Source organism: Montipora foliosa, chromosome 6 (assembly GCF_036669935.1).
Source record: "Montipora foliosa isolate CH-2021 chromosome 6, ASM3666993v2, whole genome shotgun sequence".
In the NCBI taxonomy this organism is placed as follows: Eukaryota; Metazoa; Cnidaria; class Anthozoa; order Scleractinia; family Acroporidae; genus Montipora; species Montipora foliosa.
The window spans coordinates 20,752,851-20,773,719 of NC_090874.1; the positions used below are offsets into that span (position 1 = coordinate 20,752,851).

Consider the following 20,869-nt stretch of genomic DNA (forward strand, 5'->3'; position numbering starts at 1 on the left):
TTGAATAGATATCATTTATTTCCATCAATGCGCAGAATTTTCTCTGCTGAAGAACACCAACTCAACCGTTAAAAATGGTGACCAGCGGCCTTTGCCTTCACCAGGGCAACACAGAAAGTCGAGAAAATGCTAAACAAAGACTCATTTTTCAAATAGGCTCCCTCATTCCTCACGTTGCTATATCGCTACCACTAGTATAGTCCCCTCTTTCACTATATAAACCGCTAACTCTTAAAACGCCAGTTTTCAAACTTATTTACGGTGGTCATTTTACCATATCAACTCAGTTTATACCCCGACATTCTGCGTTAAAAGCAAGTAAGCAGAGGCCAATCTAAACTAGCTACGGAAATTTAACTGTCTCTTTTATTCATTCACAAAACAGTGAATACCCTTTTAAAAAGTATGTTTTTATTCCATTAACTTCTCCATTGTGGAATTTATTATAGCCTTGAACAGGCTAAATTGTGTTGTCAATGTTTATCTTGCCATAAGGTTTCAGTCAAATAAAAAAATTGTAAATAAAATTAATGCCTCGCTCACAGATAGAGTAGCGTCACACACGAAGCGGGAGAAAAAATATAATAAACGCCGTATACGAGTAAATACTAATATCCAAATGTAACGCCGGTTCAGTGATTTGTTATGTTCCAGTCATTTGAAGTCCCCGGACACTTCCCTCGGGCATGAGCGGGGAATTGTGGGGACGTTTACTTTATTCTCACCCATCGAACGAGTACAATACCAAGAGTCACAGTCCAGCGAATGCGCGTGGATCCGGAGTCACTCCATGGTCCGTGGTTTTATACCGCGTCAAATGGTAACTTGCAAATCATGGCTGCTAACAATGCTTGACAACCATTGGAAATAACCTGCGGTCACGCGTTTTTTTCCTTTAAAAAGAGTGCGAAAAGTACTTTTCACGTCATCTCTAAAGAAAAGTATGAATGATCGCAGGCTATGTTGGGAATAGCAAGTTTAATATGTTTGTGTGGAACGTTAGGGGGCGGGGGAGATCACTCCACTTTTGCCCCCAGGAGACGAGGATTTCACCAGCTTTCAATATCATAAATAGTGAATTCCTCGCTCATGCCGCAGGGAAGAGGGGGTCCGAAGGTTTCAAATGACTGGTACATTAAAGAAATGATTTATGCCCTGAAGAAAGCCTTCCAGGTGATTTTTGAAAAGGACTTCACACTGGCCCACTGACCTTCTGTTGTTGGTTCCATAAACAAATCTTTCGCTGATTTTAAGTGATGCTCATCAAGCCTCTACAATAAAACAGAATTTTGCGAAATACTGAAAACTGAAACTTTTTAAATTAAATGAACATACGGATTGGAAGGGCAAAGGAATGGACGATCATGGGAGGATAAAGGGGAAGACAAACAAGACAAACAGACAATGGCATGATCATCGGATAACATCAATGAAGCTTGGTTTTCATCGTGCACCTAACCTTATATTTTGCTATTCGCAAACTTCAAAATAAAGTGGAATAGTAAATTTTTACTTGAAAATGAATTTCCAGTTGCAAGGCGGGATTTAGGGTATTGTAGCCAGAATTATGTTTAACTTTACCAAATTTTACTAGGGTTTTCATTTGAGGCCGGAGTCCTATTGTTTCCCATTTCACGCCCGCTTTGACGCTACCAATTTTAAGATTCGTTGGCTTTTCCCTTTTTGGACATGGATATCTCAGGAAGCCATGGACTGAAGAAAGACAAGACAATCGAGCAATAAATCTTTCAAACTAATTATAACCGCAAGAAGTCTCACAAAGTTTTATTTTGCTTACTAAGCGGAATAATCGCTTTGATTGCACTTCATTCACGCCATAAGTTGACCTTTCTGTTTTTTTTCCTGCAATCTCAAGCATGTAAACAGCATTTCTGAGACTTTCAGATCTCATTGAAGGTTCAATTCGCTACCAATGCAATTGCAAATCGGCCTTACAACGGAAAATAACCGTGTCCGTTACTTTCATTGTCAAATCCGGTGCTTTGAAAAGCAATCGAAAACCCTGATTTTACTCACCCGCTCACACAAAGTTTCGCGTCCTCCGGTGCGTACATTCCGTTTGATGACGTTAGGACTGAGCTGCGTCATCGCATCAACGCGGATTTTTCTCCTCTTTCTTGGCGGCGATGGGGTTACGGTCACAACAGGTGCTCCAGGGGTATCGTATCCAATGGGGACAGCTAACTGAAGTGTGAAGACGAAAAGTCTGTACTAGCAATCGATCATCACACTCCTCGACTGCTCTATTTAGGGGGTTTTTCAGGGCCACTAAATCGTTTTGAGAATCCCAGTTGGTGGAAGCAGATCTAGACCAGTTAGCTAATGAGACGTTTTAACAAGGACAACCCGATACAACTTCAACTAATGGGCAGCACGACACCCAAATCCGGAAAGGTTGAATTGCAAAGCGGCACCCCAAATCACTCAACCATATTCATTATGCTTCTTCCATCGGCAGTTTAATTGCAACTAAGAACTGCCTGCTTCGTCAATATTTACTATTGATTCAGACTGCTCAAATCCATAAACCCAATCTTATCAAAACTTATTTGCTGTGTTGACTTTATTTTCAGTTCTTTGAGGGACTTTCAACCCTAAAATACTGTTTCATAGAGCGTGCTAAGGATACGACCATTCAAAACAGTTATTTTCTGCCAATAAACATTTTCGGTTTTCAATAGGCGTCTTCAACAAGGGCGATTAAACAATTCAGGAAAGTTTGAGTGCAATCTTGAACTCAGTTAATTTCCGTAATTCACAAACATCTTGCTTTCACTGAAAATTTACGCCAGGCATTTAGGGGAGGGATGCAGGAATTAGTTTGTAAAGAAACTGTGATGTTGCGTCGGTAGAAGAGAGGATGACTCGGGATGAGAACGGATCCCCCATACACGGGCCTCTTCTAAAATCTTATTTTAGCTACGCAAGCTATTTTTAGAGAAGCACCTGATTGGCCAGTTGTAATGGCGTAATGGATTTTTTAATACGCGCGGCATTGGGAACAAGAAATTAAAATAGCTTTGCGAAGCTAAAAATAGTTTTTTAAAAAACAATGATGGGTCATGGGGATCCGTTCTCTTACCTCATCCTCATTTTTTTGGTGGGTGGGGAATAAAACAAGATTAATGACACTGATTAACCACCTTAAGCGTAAGGCTTGTGAGGTGACGTTTCGAGCGTTTATTCGTTCTCACGAAGCGACGGTAACCGGCTCACAAGTCTTACAGTGGTATATTTACCTGATCTTACCTTCTTTACCAACTGGTTTGATGAAACCAGATTATCGTTGTTCAGGGAAGGGGACTGGGAAAATTCTCCCAAAGAAAGTCATGATGGGTTGGTCAAACATTTTACCATACACTGTAACTATTAATATGAGAATCTCTTGACCGGCGTTTGCGTTTGGAGTATTGTTTCTGTAAGAGTCATGTTATTCAGCTTTTCAGGGGCCGGGGAGTATATTTGAAAGAGGGTGGAGGCTAAGTTTTGGAATGGATCACAGAAGTATGAGGGAAGGGGATGGAGAAGCTTAAGACAAAACAACACCGTAGCAAAAAAGTGGAGGGGGGGGGGTGGGGGTAGCCCCTCCCACTGTCGGTCTTAACTATATTCTTAGATTCCTTGGAACAGCACACGAATATACAGATCTGGAGCTTTCATGGCTCACTCTTCCCTAACAATATTGTTTGCAGGCGTTTCTAAGCCCATTAGGTAAAACAACATTGTGAGAGGGTAAGGTATTGCAAAGTGGTTCAACAGTTTTATCCTAGGCTGTGTAGGTCTTAAGAGCAGACACCTTCATGTGCCGACCGCTTTTGTAAGTTTGTTACTTGTAAATATCTATCTACATTTCTCATCAAAGATCAACTCACCTCAGGCTCTGGAATTGTTGTAGGACTGATATCAACACGATCTTTATCTTTCACTATCAAAGAAAATCATGACCACATCACTTCATTCTAAAAATCAGACTTTGACAAGAAGGGAGACAAAGAAATGGAGAAAAAGTCCCATTGCTCCTCAGCACACTGGCCCCTTTCTTGACAAGAACTCATGATACTCAGTCTGGTTCCAAACATATGGTTTCTTTTAGTAGGTGGAACATCTTTATCGTCAAAATGTGACACAGCAAGAGAGGATTAGGGGAGAAAAACATCCACCATATATGTTCACCATACGTGGACCTCTTCCAGTGATAAGTTTTTTCAATCTGAATTTAGCCCGTGGTGATGACACGTGACTATTTGGCTGCGCGATCATGGGAACGAGACCAAAGTAAATTTCAAAGCGAGGCGCGAAGCTTAAAATACATGGAGATGGGAATTAGCATGCAGTCCCTCCCCTCATCCAATCTTGGGAACAACGATTCGGTCTCACAAGTGTGCAGGAAAACCCAAAAAGAACACCATAAATTTTTAAAAATGAGGAAACAGTGCAAAATAATTTCTACGAAAGATCGAAGTGATCTTCTCACTTATCTGGACAATTGAAGCAACTGTCACTTTATAGGCACCTCGGCATCTGAAAAATCCAGACGGAATCAACGGGATTCGAACTCATAACCTCTGCGATGCCATTGCAATGCTCTTTTTCAGGTGCCTATAAGTCAGAGACAATTGCTTAACTCTTTCACCGCCGAGGGTTTCCCTATTGACGAGTAAAATCATCTGGCGCTAGACAGAGTAAATCTATAAGTGTCAATTAACAATTATTGGATGAGGTTGAGCACGTCAGCGATAATTATCAAGGCCAAAGTTTTTGTTATCTGATGAAGCCGAAGGCTGAGGCGGATAACACAAACTGAGGCCTTGATAATTATCGCTAACATGCGAAAACCGAATTCAATAATTGTTTTACTATGCATATTCCTGAGCTGAGCTCCGCCATGACAAAACTGATCAAACTGCTGGTTAGTGTGTTAGGTGACGTCACTTCTGCATGCGTAAAACTATTGTCTGTAGGTATGACGTCAATTCTACATATATAAAATCTATTGTTTGTAGGTATGACGAAAGAGAAACAGAGCAAGCAAGAATTAGCTGCGTGCTTATAGCCAATCAAAATCGAGCTGGTGACACCAATGTATAATAATAGCATTTATGGCGGTAAAAGGGTTAAATTGTACAGAAAAGTGTGAGGATCAATTCAAACACACATTTCTTTCATTAAAATAATTTCTGCTTGAGGCTGAAGACAACTTGTTTTAAAAACACTCTTTACTACATCCGTTTAGAAATCACTGCTGATCCTTGCAATCTGATTGGCTCTCAGCAGTGTGATTTATTCCCAAATCGCACTATTTTTTGCTCTAAATCGCACCGTTTCCCCAGCCAATGAGAAAGGAACACTAAAACAAAACAACCAATCAGATTTCAAGGCTTGTTTAAGGTAACCAATCAAATTGCAGGAAAATGAAAGACAAAGAAAACCATTGTGTGGCGAATTTTGCAACTTTTGTACTGAATCAATAAAATATTGGTATGCGCGCTCGTTCAATTTTGAGCGCTCGTTCGATTTTGAAATCACACCAATGATTTCAGACCAAATTGCACTCCACTCAGTTCAATTACCATTATTAATAACAAAGAGGGCAAAATTACTGAATGCTGATTGGTCAATGAAGAGGGCATTTTTTCTTAATTTTGCTTGTGAAGAGAGCAAAATTACTCAAGTGTATTAAGGCTTGACCAGCCTAATTATTATGCATATTTATATTTGAAGGGAAAGCATTTGTCCAGGGCCAATGAAATTTGGTAGGCGGTTAGTTATTGGTATTGTAACTTTTCCAAAATGTACGGTATCACATTCTTGTCGCGTGACCCAAAATCGCCTTATAACAGTTATATTTTTCCTCAAAAATGGGGATCATTCAGCTACATTATATCAATCTTGTTTCTTGCTTATTCGATGATCCCTTCTAAAGGCTTTGCCATGCCGCCTTTTAATTTATGTCCACATGTTAAGAGCAATGAACAAATTATTGAGGAAAATAGGTCACGTGACACAATAAACATCCAAATATCTTAAATGGTAAGTAAGGCGTTCCACACTAACAGGCGGCATTCGGTAGGCACAGTTGTACTGAACATGTTAATGTTCCCCATTTTTGAGTAAAGGCTATGAACGTTCTTTAAGTTGTTTAAAGGTCACATGACCAAAATGAGGTGCAGAATATTTTGGCAAATTAATAACAATACCGTTAACAAACTTTCTGCTACGTTTCATGGACAATGGACAAGTGCTTTCCTTCGAATAAAAATATGCATAATAATTAGGTTGTTCGAGCCTTAATACACTTGAATACTTTGTGACGATTGGTCGAGGGCCAAAAACACTCGCTCCGCGTCCACGTTCAGTTGGTTTCTTCTTCGAAGTTTGTCTTTTAATATATTCGCCGCGTTGCATTCGCTAAAATGCCATAAAGGATCAAGAACTAGATACTCCGGAAGGTGAATTTTTGAGTGATAAAAGGAGATTTTCCTTATGACAAGCTTAAAACCTGGATTGACTTGCACGGCGCCCAGCGTAGAGGGATTCAGAGGTTGAAAAACGAAATAATTCAACGCGTCAAGGCCTTTAACTTTTTTACCACGGCATCTTGCAGCTCACAAAAAAGGTCACAATTTTGTCATAGAACGAGTAGCTCAAATAAGTTCTTTCTGTTGACGAACCTTTGCTTTTTACTGGGTTGCCAACCCAGTCGGAATCTGTCTTTAATTTCGTCGTTTTTTTATTTTTCGTTTTCTTTTTTTTTTTTTTATTTTTTTCCGTGTCGGTAAAAGTCCTGCCTGTCACTCCCCTGCTAAGTGGTGTCTTTGTACATAGAGCCTTCTACGCGTATTTTCTTAGGATCGAGAGGGTAGTGGGAAATGCGTAGATTTCTCTGGTGGACACAGTAGAACGATTAACTTAACCGGCAATGGCGTCGAAAGTCATGTAACGCGAATGGCGTTTTAGGGGATCTTTGAACAAAATGTACCCTAATGAAGCTCAATAATGGCAAGCGAATTGGATACTGGACAGGACAGGCGGTCGAATGTTAGAAGCGACGAGTAATGGACTTTGACAACAATCTGTCGCCCGTCGAGCCGTAATCAAAGTGAGCAGTCTTCCTAACATTTTGCCAAGCGTGGTGTTTTGTACAACACTCAAACCAAATGAACAGTTCTCTGGTAACTCAGTGTGGGTTCAACAAAGACAGATAAGGAATCCATATAGTGGATCTGTTATCTCAGTTGTCTCGCTATTTGTCAGATTTGTATTTACCTGTTCTCAACTCTGCACAGTCTTCCAGTATAACAATTGGAAATTTCACTAATAAGTCATTGACGTGAATGGCGTTTTAGTGGATCTTTAAACAAAATATACCCTCATGGAGCTCAAGAATGGATCGTCAATTGTATGAGCAAGACAGCGCTGAAAAATAAATATCTGGATTGTAAGAGACGAGTAATGGTCTTCGACAACAATTTCATTTTTCGCCTTTGGATATCAAGTGAGCTTTGTTTCTAATATTTTACTAACTTGGTATTATATAAAACACGGAAATCAAATAGCAATTTTTTTATGGATTTAACCATAGTTACTAACTATGATTTAACAAATTAACATTGAAGGAATCGAACGCCAACAAGAATGCATCACAGTGTTTACTCAAGTCGCATCTTAGTTGTCTGACAATTTACATTTACCGGTATTTTGTACTCAACTCAGCAAAGGTGTAAAATATTTGGAAATGTGACAGTGAAAAATTACTTGAATGAAAGCTTGTTGTCTCTTTTGTGCTTTATTATTTACGGTCAAGGTTCTTTCGAAAAGGGTTGAATGTGAACTGTCAGAAATTTATTTAATTGCATATGCTTTGTGATTGTTTGTTAGGCTTGCACGCACGCAACTGAAATAGGAAGGGTTTCTTGCCTCTTATAGCAAATATGTTGCTTGTTTCAATAAATGTTTCGCTGGAAAATATTTCTGTGAAATTTCTAGCTTTTGTAAATTTATCATGTTGTGTAATTTTCGAGCTTAGCAAATTTGCATACATGTGTTGAAATGTGATAAGGGGAGAATTTTTGTGGTAACGCATTAGTCACGAAAATAAACAGGTCTGTTGGAAGCGTGCTTGAGTTTCAACAAAATGACCCCCAAAATCGGCAAAAGATTGTGACGCTGATGAATAATAAAGTAGCTGCTATTACCAAAACGATGGAATTACCTGGTGATAAATAACCTTGTCTTGGAGAGTAAATTTTTGATTTTCCAGAAACAATGGTCAACCTCTGAGAGTTGCGCGATTGTGATCTTTGTGTTGAATTCGCACATTTCTTGTCAAAATTTATAACAATCGAAATAAAAAGAAAACTAACAAAAACAAAAACCCGGTAGCTTGGCATCATTTGACACAGATGCTTCACTGTTTCGCGAGTAAACATGCCGCGGTAAAATAACGCGGTAACTTGATCACTGCGCTCGCTGAATTCGATGTGCGATTTACTCGGTGCAGCCAAACTTGTACAATTACAACAAAACAACTAAAATCTCCCAAACTGTTTTTCGCTGATGGTAACTTTTTATATTCGTGGTTCAAAATAAATGTTGTTTTCATGTCGTAGATTTTATTACCGATGGCAAAATATTTTATGCTCGATCGACCGTCCTGAAACTTCCTTCTGCTCTTCTTAAAAACTGTGTATCCATATTTATTTACTTTTACATCAATATTTGTTTTGGATAAAGCAAGCTAACAAAATCTGTATCTTGCTTGGTTCGCATTTGATAGCATTAAAATAGAATTTTCGGTCCTATGCTTCTGTTACTGAGTGGTATATTTCTTAGGTCGCCCATCCAGATACTAACCCCGCCGAATAGGAATAACTTCAGCTTTCAACTGTTGTTTACAAAGCTTTCAGATGCTGTCAGATGCTGTCAGTGCACGCTTACAGTTGTGGTGGAAAGAAGTTGCATGATCAACATGTCAGCCCAGAAGCCAATGTTTCTCGATTCCCTTTTATTTTCATCAGTCTCTCTGGGTTCAGTACTTTGCTAGTAACCACATGTCTTCTCAAGGGGCTATTTATCTAAGACTTATACCATGGCGCTACAATGATAGACAATACCAAAACAATATCGTGTACTGTTAGACCTACATATTACGCAAAGACAACGGTCAACATGTCATCCCAGAAGACAATGTTTTTCACTTCCCATTTATTTTCTTCAATCTTTCTGGGCTCAGTACTTTGCTAGTAACCACATGTCTTCTCAGGCTATTTACCCAAGACTTCTACCATTTCACTACAATGATACACAATACCAAAACAATATCGTGCACTGTTAGAGCTACTTATTACGCAAGGACAACTTGAAGCTCCTGGAAGACAACACACAGTTCAGTTGACATTATGGAATAAATCGCTGTGTTACTTCACTACCACACGTAAGCAATGCGTGTCAATTTTTTTTAAACAGGACAGGAATTTCTTCTTTCTGACAAATGATTAATTAATAGGCCGGTCGCCAGGTTTTTAACCTCACAAAAGGATCTGTTTCGTCGTACGAACGTGTGAAGACCTGTGAGCCAAAGGGCCTCTGCTGGTATGACTTCTGGTATGACTTCTGGTACGACTTCTGGGTCACCCCCCCCCCCCCCCCCCTCCAACTTGAATAAAATTGCGTGGAACGCTGCACGTACCACAGGCAACCCAGTGTACCCTCACGCAGGGTCTAGTTTTTTCTAATTCATGCGTGTTTTTAAGTCGATGCGTATTTTCAAGTGGTAGAAACCTCAACAGCATGCGAATTACCTCCGGTACGCTGTAAAGGAGATAGTGATTTTCCACGCGTTATTTCCATTGACATGTCATTCTTTCAAACTTTTGCGTTCCCCGTTGTATTTGGTTAGGAATGTGCTAATTATGTGGATATTAATAATCAGTAATGTATCTGTCATGAGAGACCCTTCGCAACGTCCTCTGTCTGGCTCGTTGAGTGGAAACCCTTCCTTCTCGGCCACTGATTTTCAAGCTGTTCTCTCGCAGGTTGTTAATAAATCGATGGCTTCTGTTTCCCGAGAGATTTCGTCTTTGGTGGATTCTCGCCTCGAGAGTTTTAAGAAGGAATTATCCGAACAAAATTCGTCTTCCCATGAAGCAGCCTTCAAACGCACTCCGCGCGATCGTTATGTCTTCCGAACAGCAGTTCATTCTTGCCGAATCCGTACGTCCTCGAGACATAGGATACAGCGATAGAGGCTTTGGTTAGCGGTGCCATTCCAAGAGCCAAAGCGGCCATTGAGGAAGGTATTGCCCTTGTTTCTAAAAGTATGAAGTTTATAAGAATAGCTGGCAAGAAGAGTGTAGAGTTGGGCCACGGTCCAGGAGTATTTAACTAATGAATTGGCTGCCGATGCTGATGATGAGATGAGGTTGTTTCGGTCGGAGAGGAGCCTGAGCCGAGAGGAAGGTCAAGGAGGCCACAGTTTTACACCGTATTCGTCGTCTGACTGTGCTGCTCGCCTTGTTTCTTTCAAGTCCCGATTCCAGGAGTGTTCGTCGTCTTTTTATAATCGTGGTTCTGGCTTGCGGGGTATTTAAAGCTCCCGCAGATTTGGCTTTGTCTCAAGTTAAGTGTAATTTTTAGTTTTAGTATGTATTTGACCTTAACTAGCTTTGGTTTACCCTCTGGCTTTTGCCTGGTACTAGGAGCACACCTGTTTCTCAAAGAGAATATTACCTATTTCAAGTTGCATCTTTGTACAGCGTAGAACACGTGAATTAGATCAACTGAAGCTTAACACTAGGTTGAATCGTTGTTGCTTTCGTTCAGGAATGAAACTCTTATTTTTCTTTCGAGTGGGAGTAAATTACAACCATCTATACTCGTTTTGGACGTAAAGAAGTAGTTTACTGGTTTGCCTGTTTGTTTGCTTTGTTTGCTAGCGAACGACTGTTTTTACTCCGCTTGGCTTATTGTACATCAACAATGCTAAGAAAAATTTGCCCTCTATGTCATTAACAAGTAATCGCCATGGGGTCCTCGTAAAATTAAGGATTAATATCACTTGTGTTTTCAGACGTTGCTGAAATTGCCCCCATCGCTGCGCGACTCGGGAAATTTCAGCAACGCGTGATATTAATTCTTAATTTTACTCGACCACATGCGATTACCTATACTAATATGTTACGTTAACGCTCTCTAAGGGAATGAACTTTCACGCGTCGATTAAACGAAATTGTTACTAAGTGATTTATGCCACTTCTATTAACTTGGGGGAGGCCTTTACATTTACAATGAGTCACAGCGCTTCCAGCCTCCGAAGTAAAAACAAAAAAGGGTAATGATTTATGATTTGCATGATTTGCGATCTCTTCTATTAAGCCTCACTATACAGAAATACGACATACCATGAACTCACCTTCAGGCATTTTCAACTGCCCGGTTACCTCATCTATCATCAGTACATCAGCTAGGGACGGCTCCTCTACCAAAGGATCTGGGCGAGGAGGACTCGGAGATGGAATTTCTCTGAAGGAAATAGAAGTTCAAATAAAGGGAAATGAAAGGGAAGTAGTTGCGCGTTATGTAGGCAAGACGCGTCGATTTCAAAATGGGAGCCTCGCTGCTGTATAATTCTACATTAATCAACAAGACCTGTTTGTTTTACTTTCCACTTGAACAAAAGCTCACAGTTGGACTATGTGTCATGAAGCTCCGATGCACTTGGGAGTGTCCAATTCTTCAAGTTTGCTTAATCTTTATCTTCGAAAAGTTAAAAACATTAGCGCAACAGAAGACAATCTTAAAAGATAACCCAAGGCATGTAAATCTTGCAATTGGTAAGGTTGAGTTGGTATCGGTTTTTAGTTCGTTTTAGAACATGCAGTTTTGCTTTGTTGAAATTTTTGGTACTGAAAGTGTTGATGAAAGACTTACGGTCCCGCAACCTGCTCGTCTCTCGGTCTTCTTGGAGACTGTGGACGGGGAGGTGAAATTGGTTGTCGAGGAGACGGAGACCGACGGCGAGGAGATCTAGAACGAGCTCGAGGAGACCGGGAACGAGCTCGAGGAGACCTGGAACGACGACGAGGAGACCGGGAACGAGCTCGAGGAGACCTGGAACGACGACGAGGAGACCGGGAACGAGGGCGTGGTGACCGTCGCTGAACATCAGGGGGAGGTTGCTGCTGCTGACCAGGCGCGGGATGTTCCGGCATTGCAACATCTGGAAGCGGCAGGTCTCCAGTTATATCCAACTCACCGGGAATCTGTAATAGAGCGCAGTACATAAAGGTAATGGCCTGTCACAACAATTCAATTCCTCGTTTGAAAGGGTGAAAGATATCGTCGAGTAAGTGCTTCGGGTGTGTTTTAGTTCTAAGTTGGAATAAAAAGTCGTGAACTTGGTAAAACCAAAAGTTCCCTACAGCAACAGATAAAGAGGGGTCGATTAGTCAAAAAAAGAATCCTGATCGAGTTTGGTTTGTTGTATACACAATGGCGGCCAGTGAATTTGTAGAAATACATCGGCTATTTTTTTATTTTCATCAATAGAGACCTCAGAAAAATAGCTATTTTTTACTTAAAAAGACGGTACTACGCTGCTATAATAATTCATGCCAGCCCACATATAGAGCACAAATCATTGTTTACAATTGTTTACTATTGTTTGGACGTGTACTGTTTATTTCCATATCCGGTGATTTGGGCTAACATAGCGTTTTGCCCTCTGGAGATAAGTCAAAAAGCTTAATGATGTTACATACTGTAATTGGTTCGTCCTGCCGTGTTCGTACATGATCCCTTTCTGGCATCTTAATATCGGCTTCCCTTGCTTGATACGGGCTTAAGTCAATATCTGAACCAGAGGGACCCCTCCATTCCTGAGGCAAACCGGGCCTTGCTAGTTGCACAGGTGTGCCTGGTAGACTGGGAGGACTGAAATGCCCCGTGGGAGGTAGTGATGGGTACGAATGACCGTTACCATTCACTTGAAAGTAGCCTTCCTGCAAAACAGAGAGACCGAAGAAAACAAGATAATTAAGACCGCTTTGTTGGTAACTCTCATTCCGTTAACTGATATCAGCCAAAAGCTTTCCAGCAGGGAATTTTACAATGATTAGCAGGACAATTTTTGTTGCGGAGCGAGCATAGTGAGCGAGTAGCGAGTAGCTTTGCATGCTTTTTACCGCAGCGCATCACACATTCTACCAAAATGAACTTCGCAGCAACCAGAATGCATATTGCGCTCTAAGGAGAAGCCTCGCCTTGAGAAGGGGTCACAAAACACGGTGGCAAAGGATTATCGAACTCTTAATCGTATAATTTATTGAAAATTTTGCCGTGTCAAATTTTACCTTGTAATCATGAACTCTTCGTTCCATTACTCACACAACAACAAAAATATCCGCAGCAGTTTCATATCATTGGGCTACACTAGTTAATTTTTTCCACTGTACGATATATATTTCCATAATAAGGATACTGTCACATAGGTCCAACAACATGTTGTCCAAGTATAAGAGTCCGGCACCCGGCCCGGCCGAGTTAAGCGAGAGTTTATTTGACAAAAGTACCCTCCCGTTTGATCCAGCAAAAATACTGTCACTGGTAAGAGATCTGGGGCCCGTTTCTCGAAAGTCCCGAAACTTTTCGGGGCATTTTCGGGTGTCACAATTCCTTTTGTATCTCAAGAACGGAGAGGATTTTTAAGTAGCCAAACTTCACAGACATATTTCTTTTAGTTAGCTTGAAAACATGTTAAAAGGTCGCCTTTCCAAAACAAGCGGTTGGCAGTTTCACAAAGGGCTTTTCGGGCCCGAAAAGGTTTTCGAGACTTTCGAGAAACGAGCCCCTGGAGTACCTAGCTTGGCTTGGAGGATGACCCGCCAGCCCGAGATTGTTTTTATGCGAGTCCGTATTTTTGCCTATGTTCTATCTGAATTGCTTACCGGTCCCATAAAGCCCACTGCATGAATTTCCAAGTCGAAGCGAAACGACTCCGTTGAGAAATCCAAAGAATCTGTGATAGCGTCCTCCCTAACAAAAGTATATTTCTTGCTAGACGTTTATTATTTCGTGCGCTCGCTGCTTCGCTTAGAATCAAGTAACTGAAACGAATTCTGAAGCCTTTCCTTGTTAACTACGTCATGGCTCAGGAGTTCAAGTAAATTAAGGAATGGGCCCCAACCTGGCCCCAAATTATTGCACATAAAAGTAAGGGGGTGGTTTAACTTCTGACAGTTTAGTAATAACAACCTAAGACTTCTGCAGACTAATAACGTCAGAAAAGTTTTCATATTGATGTGGATGACGGATGCAAATGACGTCACGTGACATTTTACGACCACAAAACTCATAAAAAACGGCAATAGCTTGTGCTAAAATTTATTTCACTTCGCTGCTATTAGATTAGTCAAAGTGGTAAAAGAAAACGAACTGTGCTTGGCCTTTGTTAAATAAGTCTTTAGCTTTGGAGTAAACGGCATTTTGTTCAAGCGCCTTGTTTCCTATGGAAAGTAATTTTTTTTTCGGACATCTATTTAAAATTATTTTGAAATGTCCAAGCACAGAAATGATGTACCTAATGTTCACATCATAAAGGTAAATCAAGCCACCAGAAAATGATAAAAAGTGTTGCCGTTTAGCTGAGATTTCGGTGCTAAAAATAACTGACATGTCACGTAATATATATCATCCTATAGAAGTTTAATAAGTTTTGACATGTTATTGCTGCTAACGATGTCCCAAAGTTATTTCGTGTTATATCAAATGGATCAATAGTTAGACCACCCCCTCAATTAGTTTTATAAAATAGATCTGAGCCCAGGCCTTAATGACGGTTACGAGAGCTGCTACACTACTGGCCTTAGTAGTCTCCTTCGCAGCCGTTTTCTTTTATGTCACGCAACGCTCAAAAAACGGCTGCGAAGGAGACTAAGGCCTTAATTCACCTCGGAGAGGCAAGGCTTCGCAGTAAAGACACCTAAAATGGATAAGTGATGCTAAACAATAAGTGAATATCATTACGTTTAATAAATTCTAAGAGCCTCTTTTAATAAACAAAAAAAACGTCTTGAAACTGAAAAGTCTTGTGATTACTGGATTGTAATTCTACAAACTGAAAGAGAAAAAGATTACGAGTTAATTGAGGGTTTGGGAGATCACTGATGAAGAAATCAATTGCTTTTCTTATTACGTTTTTTTTTTTTATTGTTTGTTTTGTCTCTTTTTTTCGCGGCCTGGCGTCCCTATTTTCCAGTGCGCGCGATAAACGTGGAGTTTATATCTAACCTGCTATCTTACCTTAATGCTGGATTTGCTAGGTCAATGTCTCTGATTCTCATCCCATAGGCGTTTTTTATTGTCCTATAAACATGCGTCGCTTCAACTACAAAACAACAAATTGAGGTGATTAATGGAGCCATCCTGTGTACACGACAATATTTTTTTTTCTTTTACGTGAGACTGTCAAGCGTACGAAGTGTGAACGGCAACCTTTACTGTGAACGGGGTCTGAGTTTGCCTTATTCTTGGAAACCTCTATAAGGTGGTTTGTTTCACTCTCCGGGATAAACAGAACAAACATGAAAGTCTTGCGGGATAAAAGAATCCACACGCACCGGTGCTCAGTTGGTTGAGCACCGGGCTGTCACGCGGGAGGTCGTGAGTTCAACTCCGGCCGGACCAACACTCAGGGTCTTTAAATAACCGAGGAGAAAGTGCTGCCTTTGTAATTACATCTGCAAATGGTTAGACTCCCTAGTCTTCTCGGATAAGGACGATAAACCGTAGCCCTTCAATGTTCATAATCCTGTGGGACGTAAAAGAACCCACACACTTGTCGCAAAGAGTAGGGCATGTAGTTCCCGGTGTTGTGGTCTGTCTTCTGTTGTGTATCATGATTGGGAGGGTAAAAGGGCGCACTTAATTTGGAGCCTGGCTCTGTTGTGCGACCCCCACCACAGCCTTTTTCTCTGTTGTGGTGAAAGTGATTAAATAAATAAATGGTTTGTGTTGTGTACGGATGCAAAACTCATTCACTACTCTAATTCAATATTAATTACCAACTCAATTCATTGTTCCCCTAGTGATTGTCGACAATAGCCCACGCCCTCGCTGTCTGCCACTTACCACTTAAGTTCGTGGATCTCGGCCACAAATTGGTTACCAGTTGTATTAAGTCACAGACAGCCAAGTTTTTGAAAGCTACATTGAAGCAATCAGTGTTTTGGGCATCCCCACCTGGGATACCCATATTACTTGCGTTTTGGGTGTGGGGATACCCAAGACTCTGCCCATATCACTGTGACACCAGCAGGCTCCTCATCCCCAGTCCTCCTCCTTGTCACGCGAAGGGCCTGACCGTTGGTATCAAAAAGAGGTCGGAAAACTTCGAAATAGGAGAAATTTCGAATACCACCAAATAAAACGAATAAACATAGTTTCCCTAACTGAGAACTCGTTCTTTTCGAAGTGCAAAAAAAGGCGGATTGTATCTAATAATTGCTGCTTACCCCAGACATTTTTCGTTTGTTCACGATAAATTCGTACCACGCCAACCATTAGATTAGAGGACAAACGAAGAGCGAATGGGACAACAGGATCTATAATATCGCGGCTGAAAAGAAATAAGACAAATAACTCTAAGAGAGGATGATCGTCGCAGCTGGAAGCAACTTAAGCAGACTTGAAAAAAACAACGGTCAAGTCTGGATATCTTTACAACTGCAAAGGTCATTCTTGGTTAAATTCAATACAGCCGCAATTCAAAAAACATTTGCCTTTTCTTTCACAGTCCAAGACATTCAAATAATTTGCTGTCACAGCTTTAATTAAGGAATATTCACGTGAAAAAGAATTTTAATTATTCGAAAGTTGTCAAAACCAGAGGCAAGTTAATCAAAGAGTTGGTGTGAATAAAACAGCTACCTACACCATACGCTAAAAGTAACGCTAACCTTTGCCTAATTGTTAACGGGACCGGCTTCGTGTTGGATGTCAAAATTTGGCGTGCATCTAATCAGGTGCATTTCTTGACATAAGTGCGGAAACCGGGTCAAAAACGTATAATCGAGAAGTGATGAAACCATTGGCAGGTGTTTAGTCTCCGTACTCGTGACAATGGAGCGCTTTAGATTCTAGGACGAGGACATCTACGAGTAATTTCTACGAGTACGACATTTTCTCATAGAACAACAGAGAGCGCGCGCAAATCAGCGTCATTTTGGAGGGAAAAACGTGTGAACGTCGTCATTTTAGGCAGCGTTTACACGAACGCTTGCCCGCCCACGGAGTTAGTCATATAATCAAGGGACTTACTGTAAAGATATACGACGCGGTCGTCATCGAGAACACCACAAAACAATGAAAATTGTTTGAAACGGGAAAAATGATGGCGTTGCACGTCTGGCTAGCGTTGTAGCCCATCAGGAGCCCATCAAATTAAGCCTCTATCTTTGTTATTGGGTCTCAGAGTCAACACTTTCTAGAGTAGAGTTATTTTAAAAAAGAACGGCTCTCTTTGGAGGGGGGAGGGGGGTTCGAGGTTAAGCCCAATCAAAACAGACCTATGACAGTGTTATTGTATTACGTCATATAACCCAACAAAGACGCATCACACTGGTATATTTTATCTCATTTCGCCGTGGAAATATGACACTTTTCCAGGGAAAAGTATGCTCGGGAAATTCTGGACTCAAGGAATAAGTGAAGGTACTGAGGTTCCATCTGATGGGCTCCTGGGAAAATATATTAACGCTTTAAAGAATGAGGACAGTAACGATAATAATAGAAAACCTAAAAGGTAGTGTTCAAACTTGTGTTGAATACAATATTTTGGTACATACCATGCTCTTGAAATGTTTACTCTTTTGTACTCCCGAAGTGTCATTCCTCTTCTAGATTCACCGTAAGTGGCAGCCAGCCTTTGCAGGAAATATTGATAGATGTATTCAACAACTTAAACATTTTTGCTTAGTAATTTTTGAAGTATGGGAAATTAAACGGATGATTCAGATCACTGGGTGCAATAAAGTAAATTTGACATCACAAAGATAGATGTGTGGATAGGTAAGTAGGCAGGTTGATGGGTAGTCTAGCTCTGGGTCATCTTTATTGATCCAGCTGACTGGGTGAAAAATAAGGCAATTTTGGGGAAGGTAGCCAGTCCTTGTGATTCTGCAAGGGTAAATGAGGGGGATGGGTGGGTGGTCTGTGTGTCACTCCCTACCCAACAAAACGCGACTTTAACAAGTCCGTTTAATGTGTTTATTAATCAAGAACCCTAAAGCAACGAGGGATCAGGACGCGGACGTAGCTATACGTAATCGGTTCAGAAAACAGTAGACAAAAATTAGATCAAGGGAAACAATAGAGCCTAACAATAAATACATTAGAGCTCCATCCCATACCAGTCCAATAATATTAGAGGTTTTATCGAGCTCCATGGAATGTTCAGCGATAGCCAGTTACAATGCAAAGCAAGTTAATGCTGCTAGTACTATAAAATGTTAATTCCAGAATGAAATTCTAGTAATGGGTATTGAAATGATGACTAAAAAGCGTTAGTCATACCATTACTACTTAAAACCATCTCCAAGACTTATCAAGTCCTCTCTCAACAAAGTTTGGAAAACGAAAAGGGATGAGGGAGGGTCTTCTCCTGACTTGGAAAGGTGGGGGTGAAAAAACTATCAGCCTAAAGATTTTATTCACATCACGTAAATAAAAGACCTTGGCAGTGGGATCTCTTGAAATGTACTAGTTCTTTATAAAGCTCGAGTCATCTGGAGACATATCTTCATTCGCATGTGTCTCCTCTAAAATAATTTATACTTTTGCATTGTGAAGCAAATAAGAAAAATTATTGATCCATTGACCTATCAGGTGCTCCAGGACACCCCCAATTTAAAGTGTAAAATCGTCTGGCGCTAGACAGAGTAAAATCTGTTAAGGAGGCTCGAACCAGTTTCAACGCTTCAAAGTGACGCTCTTATTCGGAAGGATCGGCACCACAACGTTGTATCATGCACTGGCAATATTGCTGAAAAAGATACAGTCATTATTGTGACGTAATATGTCACCGTGGCAACGGGCAAGCCCTGTAAAAACACCCTTTATTTTGTCTTTAGTTGCTTATATCTCAAAAACGAACTCGGTGACCCCCATTTTTTATTTCTGAAAAGTAATCAGAAGGGCATGATGAAACTTTCTGCAAAGTTTAAAAAAATTCTGTCGAGTGGATTCAGAGCCACCTTAATTTGATGATTTTTTTAAGGTAGCTCTGAATCCTCTGGACAGATTTTTTTTTTAACTTTGCCGAAAGTTTCATCGTCACTTTTCAGCAATAAAAAAGGAGGGTCACCGAGTTTGTTTTTGATATATGAGCAACTAAATTCAAAATATGGGGTGTTTTTGCTGAGCTCTCCCATTGCCAAGGTAACTTATTACATCACAATAATGATCACATCTTAATTGGAAATAATCGGTGTTTCATATGGTACCATAAAATTGCTGTTACGTGATACAGTGTTGTAGCATTATTCAATTTAAGCAGAGAGTCTTACGTCTTACTCCCACGAGGCAGAGTGAATGGAATAAATATATCCCTAATGAACAGTTACTATGTGAGAGGCTAGGCCAAGCTTACCAAATAAGGCCAAGTCTTCCCTTTCGTGTCAAAATGTCAACTGAGTAAAACATCTTTTATCCTACAGGGGAGAGAAATATATACCAAAGAAATCTATTAAGCAACATAAAACACAATTTAAAAGAATAATTTTTGTTGTAATCAGAGTCCTTTTAAATTTCTCTTAATTAAAAAAATAATCTTTTTTTAGATTCTGTGTAAAAATAAATAGGGTTTGTGTAAAGGTCGTTTCTTTCAACAATGAGGGAAATTTGCCACCAGAAATGCTCCGTAACTTTTCTGAAATGCTCACCAACACCAATTTCAAAATGGCGAGCTTCCATCGTGCGTCGTTTTCGAGTTTTGGCTGCTCTCATTTTCGAGCGATTTGCCTGCAATTTCGAATCGCTTTCACTAAACAACAAATTAAAGAACTGAAGAAATTGTTTCAATGGGTTGAGTTAATTCCACTATCCATGGTTAAACGAAACGATCAAACAACTGAACAAAAATATGTTGTAGTAGAGCCCGCCAAACGCTCATACTCCCTTGAAGCGATTCTTGTTGAAAGGAAAAGATTTGAAATTTATGGTATCAATGAAGCGATTAATCATGGTTTTCTTTTTCCACTTCATTCAAGCACATGCAGAGTTGCATGAGAAGCTGACTTCCAGAAATGATAGCGCTGTACTTCGAACCAACCGTTCGTGCAAGTCCAAGTTAAAATGAGATTTAGTTTACGCCCTTTCTCTCTACGATATGATGTTTACTGCTATTAAAACGAAAGCAGGAAATAGAAATATATACAACATATTTGGAACAAAGGAGAGGTTTAAATTAAAGGCTAGGAAAACCGCCGGAAAATGCTGTCTGCGGGATATTTCGTTGATCGACTTTCGTGAAAGAAAGAGATGCTATAACAGATAAGATCAGCAATTGCCAATCTTACACTTTGTGAGTGAAGTTACCTCTTAAGTGGATCCGATTCAGTGTCGTTCTTGATCCGTTTTTGAAGGCAAAGATTGCTGTACATATATATAAAAATGGAAACTTATAATGGATCCGATCCTAGCTGTGAAGATCAACAGTTCTTCAACGTCTTGAGCGTCTGCCATTCATTCATCTCAGCGCCACCAATCAAAACAACCGAAATCGCTAATTTCGCGCGTAATTCAGTTAATTTAGAAGCTCCAGGATTTTTTCTTTTTGGAAACCTTTTTTTTCTCT

At 40.3% G+C, this 20,869-nt stretch overlaps 1 protein-coding gene across 1 annotated transcript in view; it reads right to left on the reverse strand.

Annotated features, from left to right (window-relative positions):
• Positions 1-19,716, reverse strand: part of LOC138005175 (meiotic recombination protein REC8 homolog) — a 34,470-nt gene extending 14,754 nt beyond the window's left edge. Inside the window, exons 1-11 of the mRNA XM_068851443.1 lie at positions 19,664-19,716; positions 17,862-17,939; positions 16,530-16,633; positions 15,319-15,403; positions 13,965-14,052; positions 12,780-13,019; positions 11,950-12,281; positions 11,432-11,541; positions 3,894-3,946; positions 2,038-2,205; positions 1,211-1,271 (exon numbers count right to left, since the gene is read on the reverse strand). Coding sequence (XP_068707544.1) covers positions 1,211-1,271; positions 2,038-2,205; positions 3,894-3,946; positions 11,432-11,541; positions 11,950-12,281; positions 12,780-13,019; positions 13,965-14,052; positions 15,319-15,403; positions 16,530-16,633; positions 17,862-17,939; positions 19,664-19,716 — 1,372 coding nt within the window. The remainder of the gene's footprint in view (positions 1-1,210; positions 1,272-2,037; positions 2,206-3,893; positions 3,947-11,431; positions 11,542-11,949; positions 12,282-12,779; positions 13,020-13,964; positions 14,053-15,318; positions 15,404-16,529; positions 16,634-17,861; positions 17,940-19,663) is intronic.
• Positions 19,717-20,869: the final 1,153 nt, after the last annotated feature.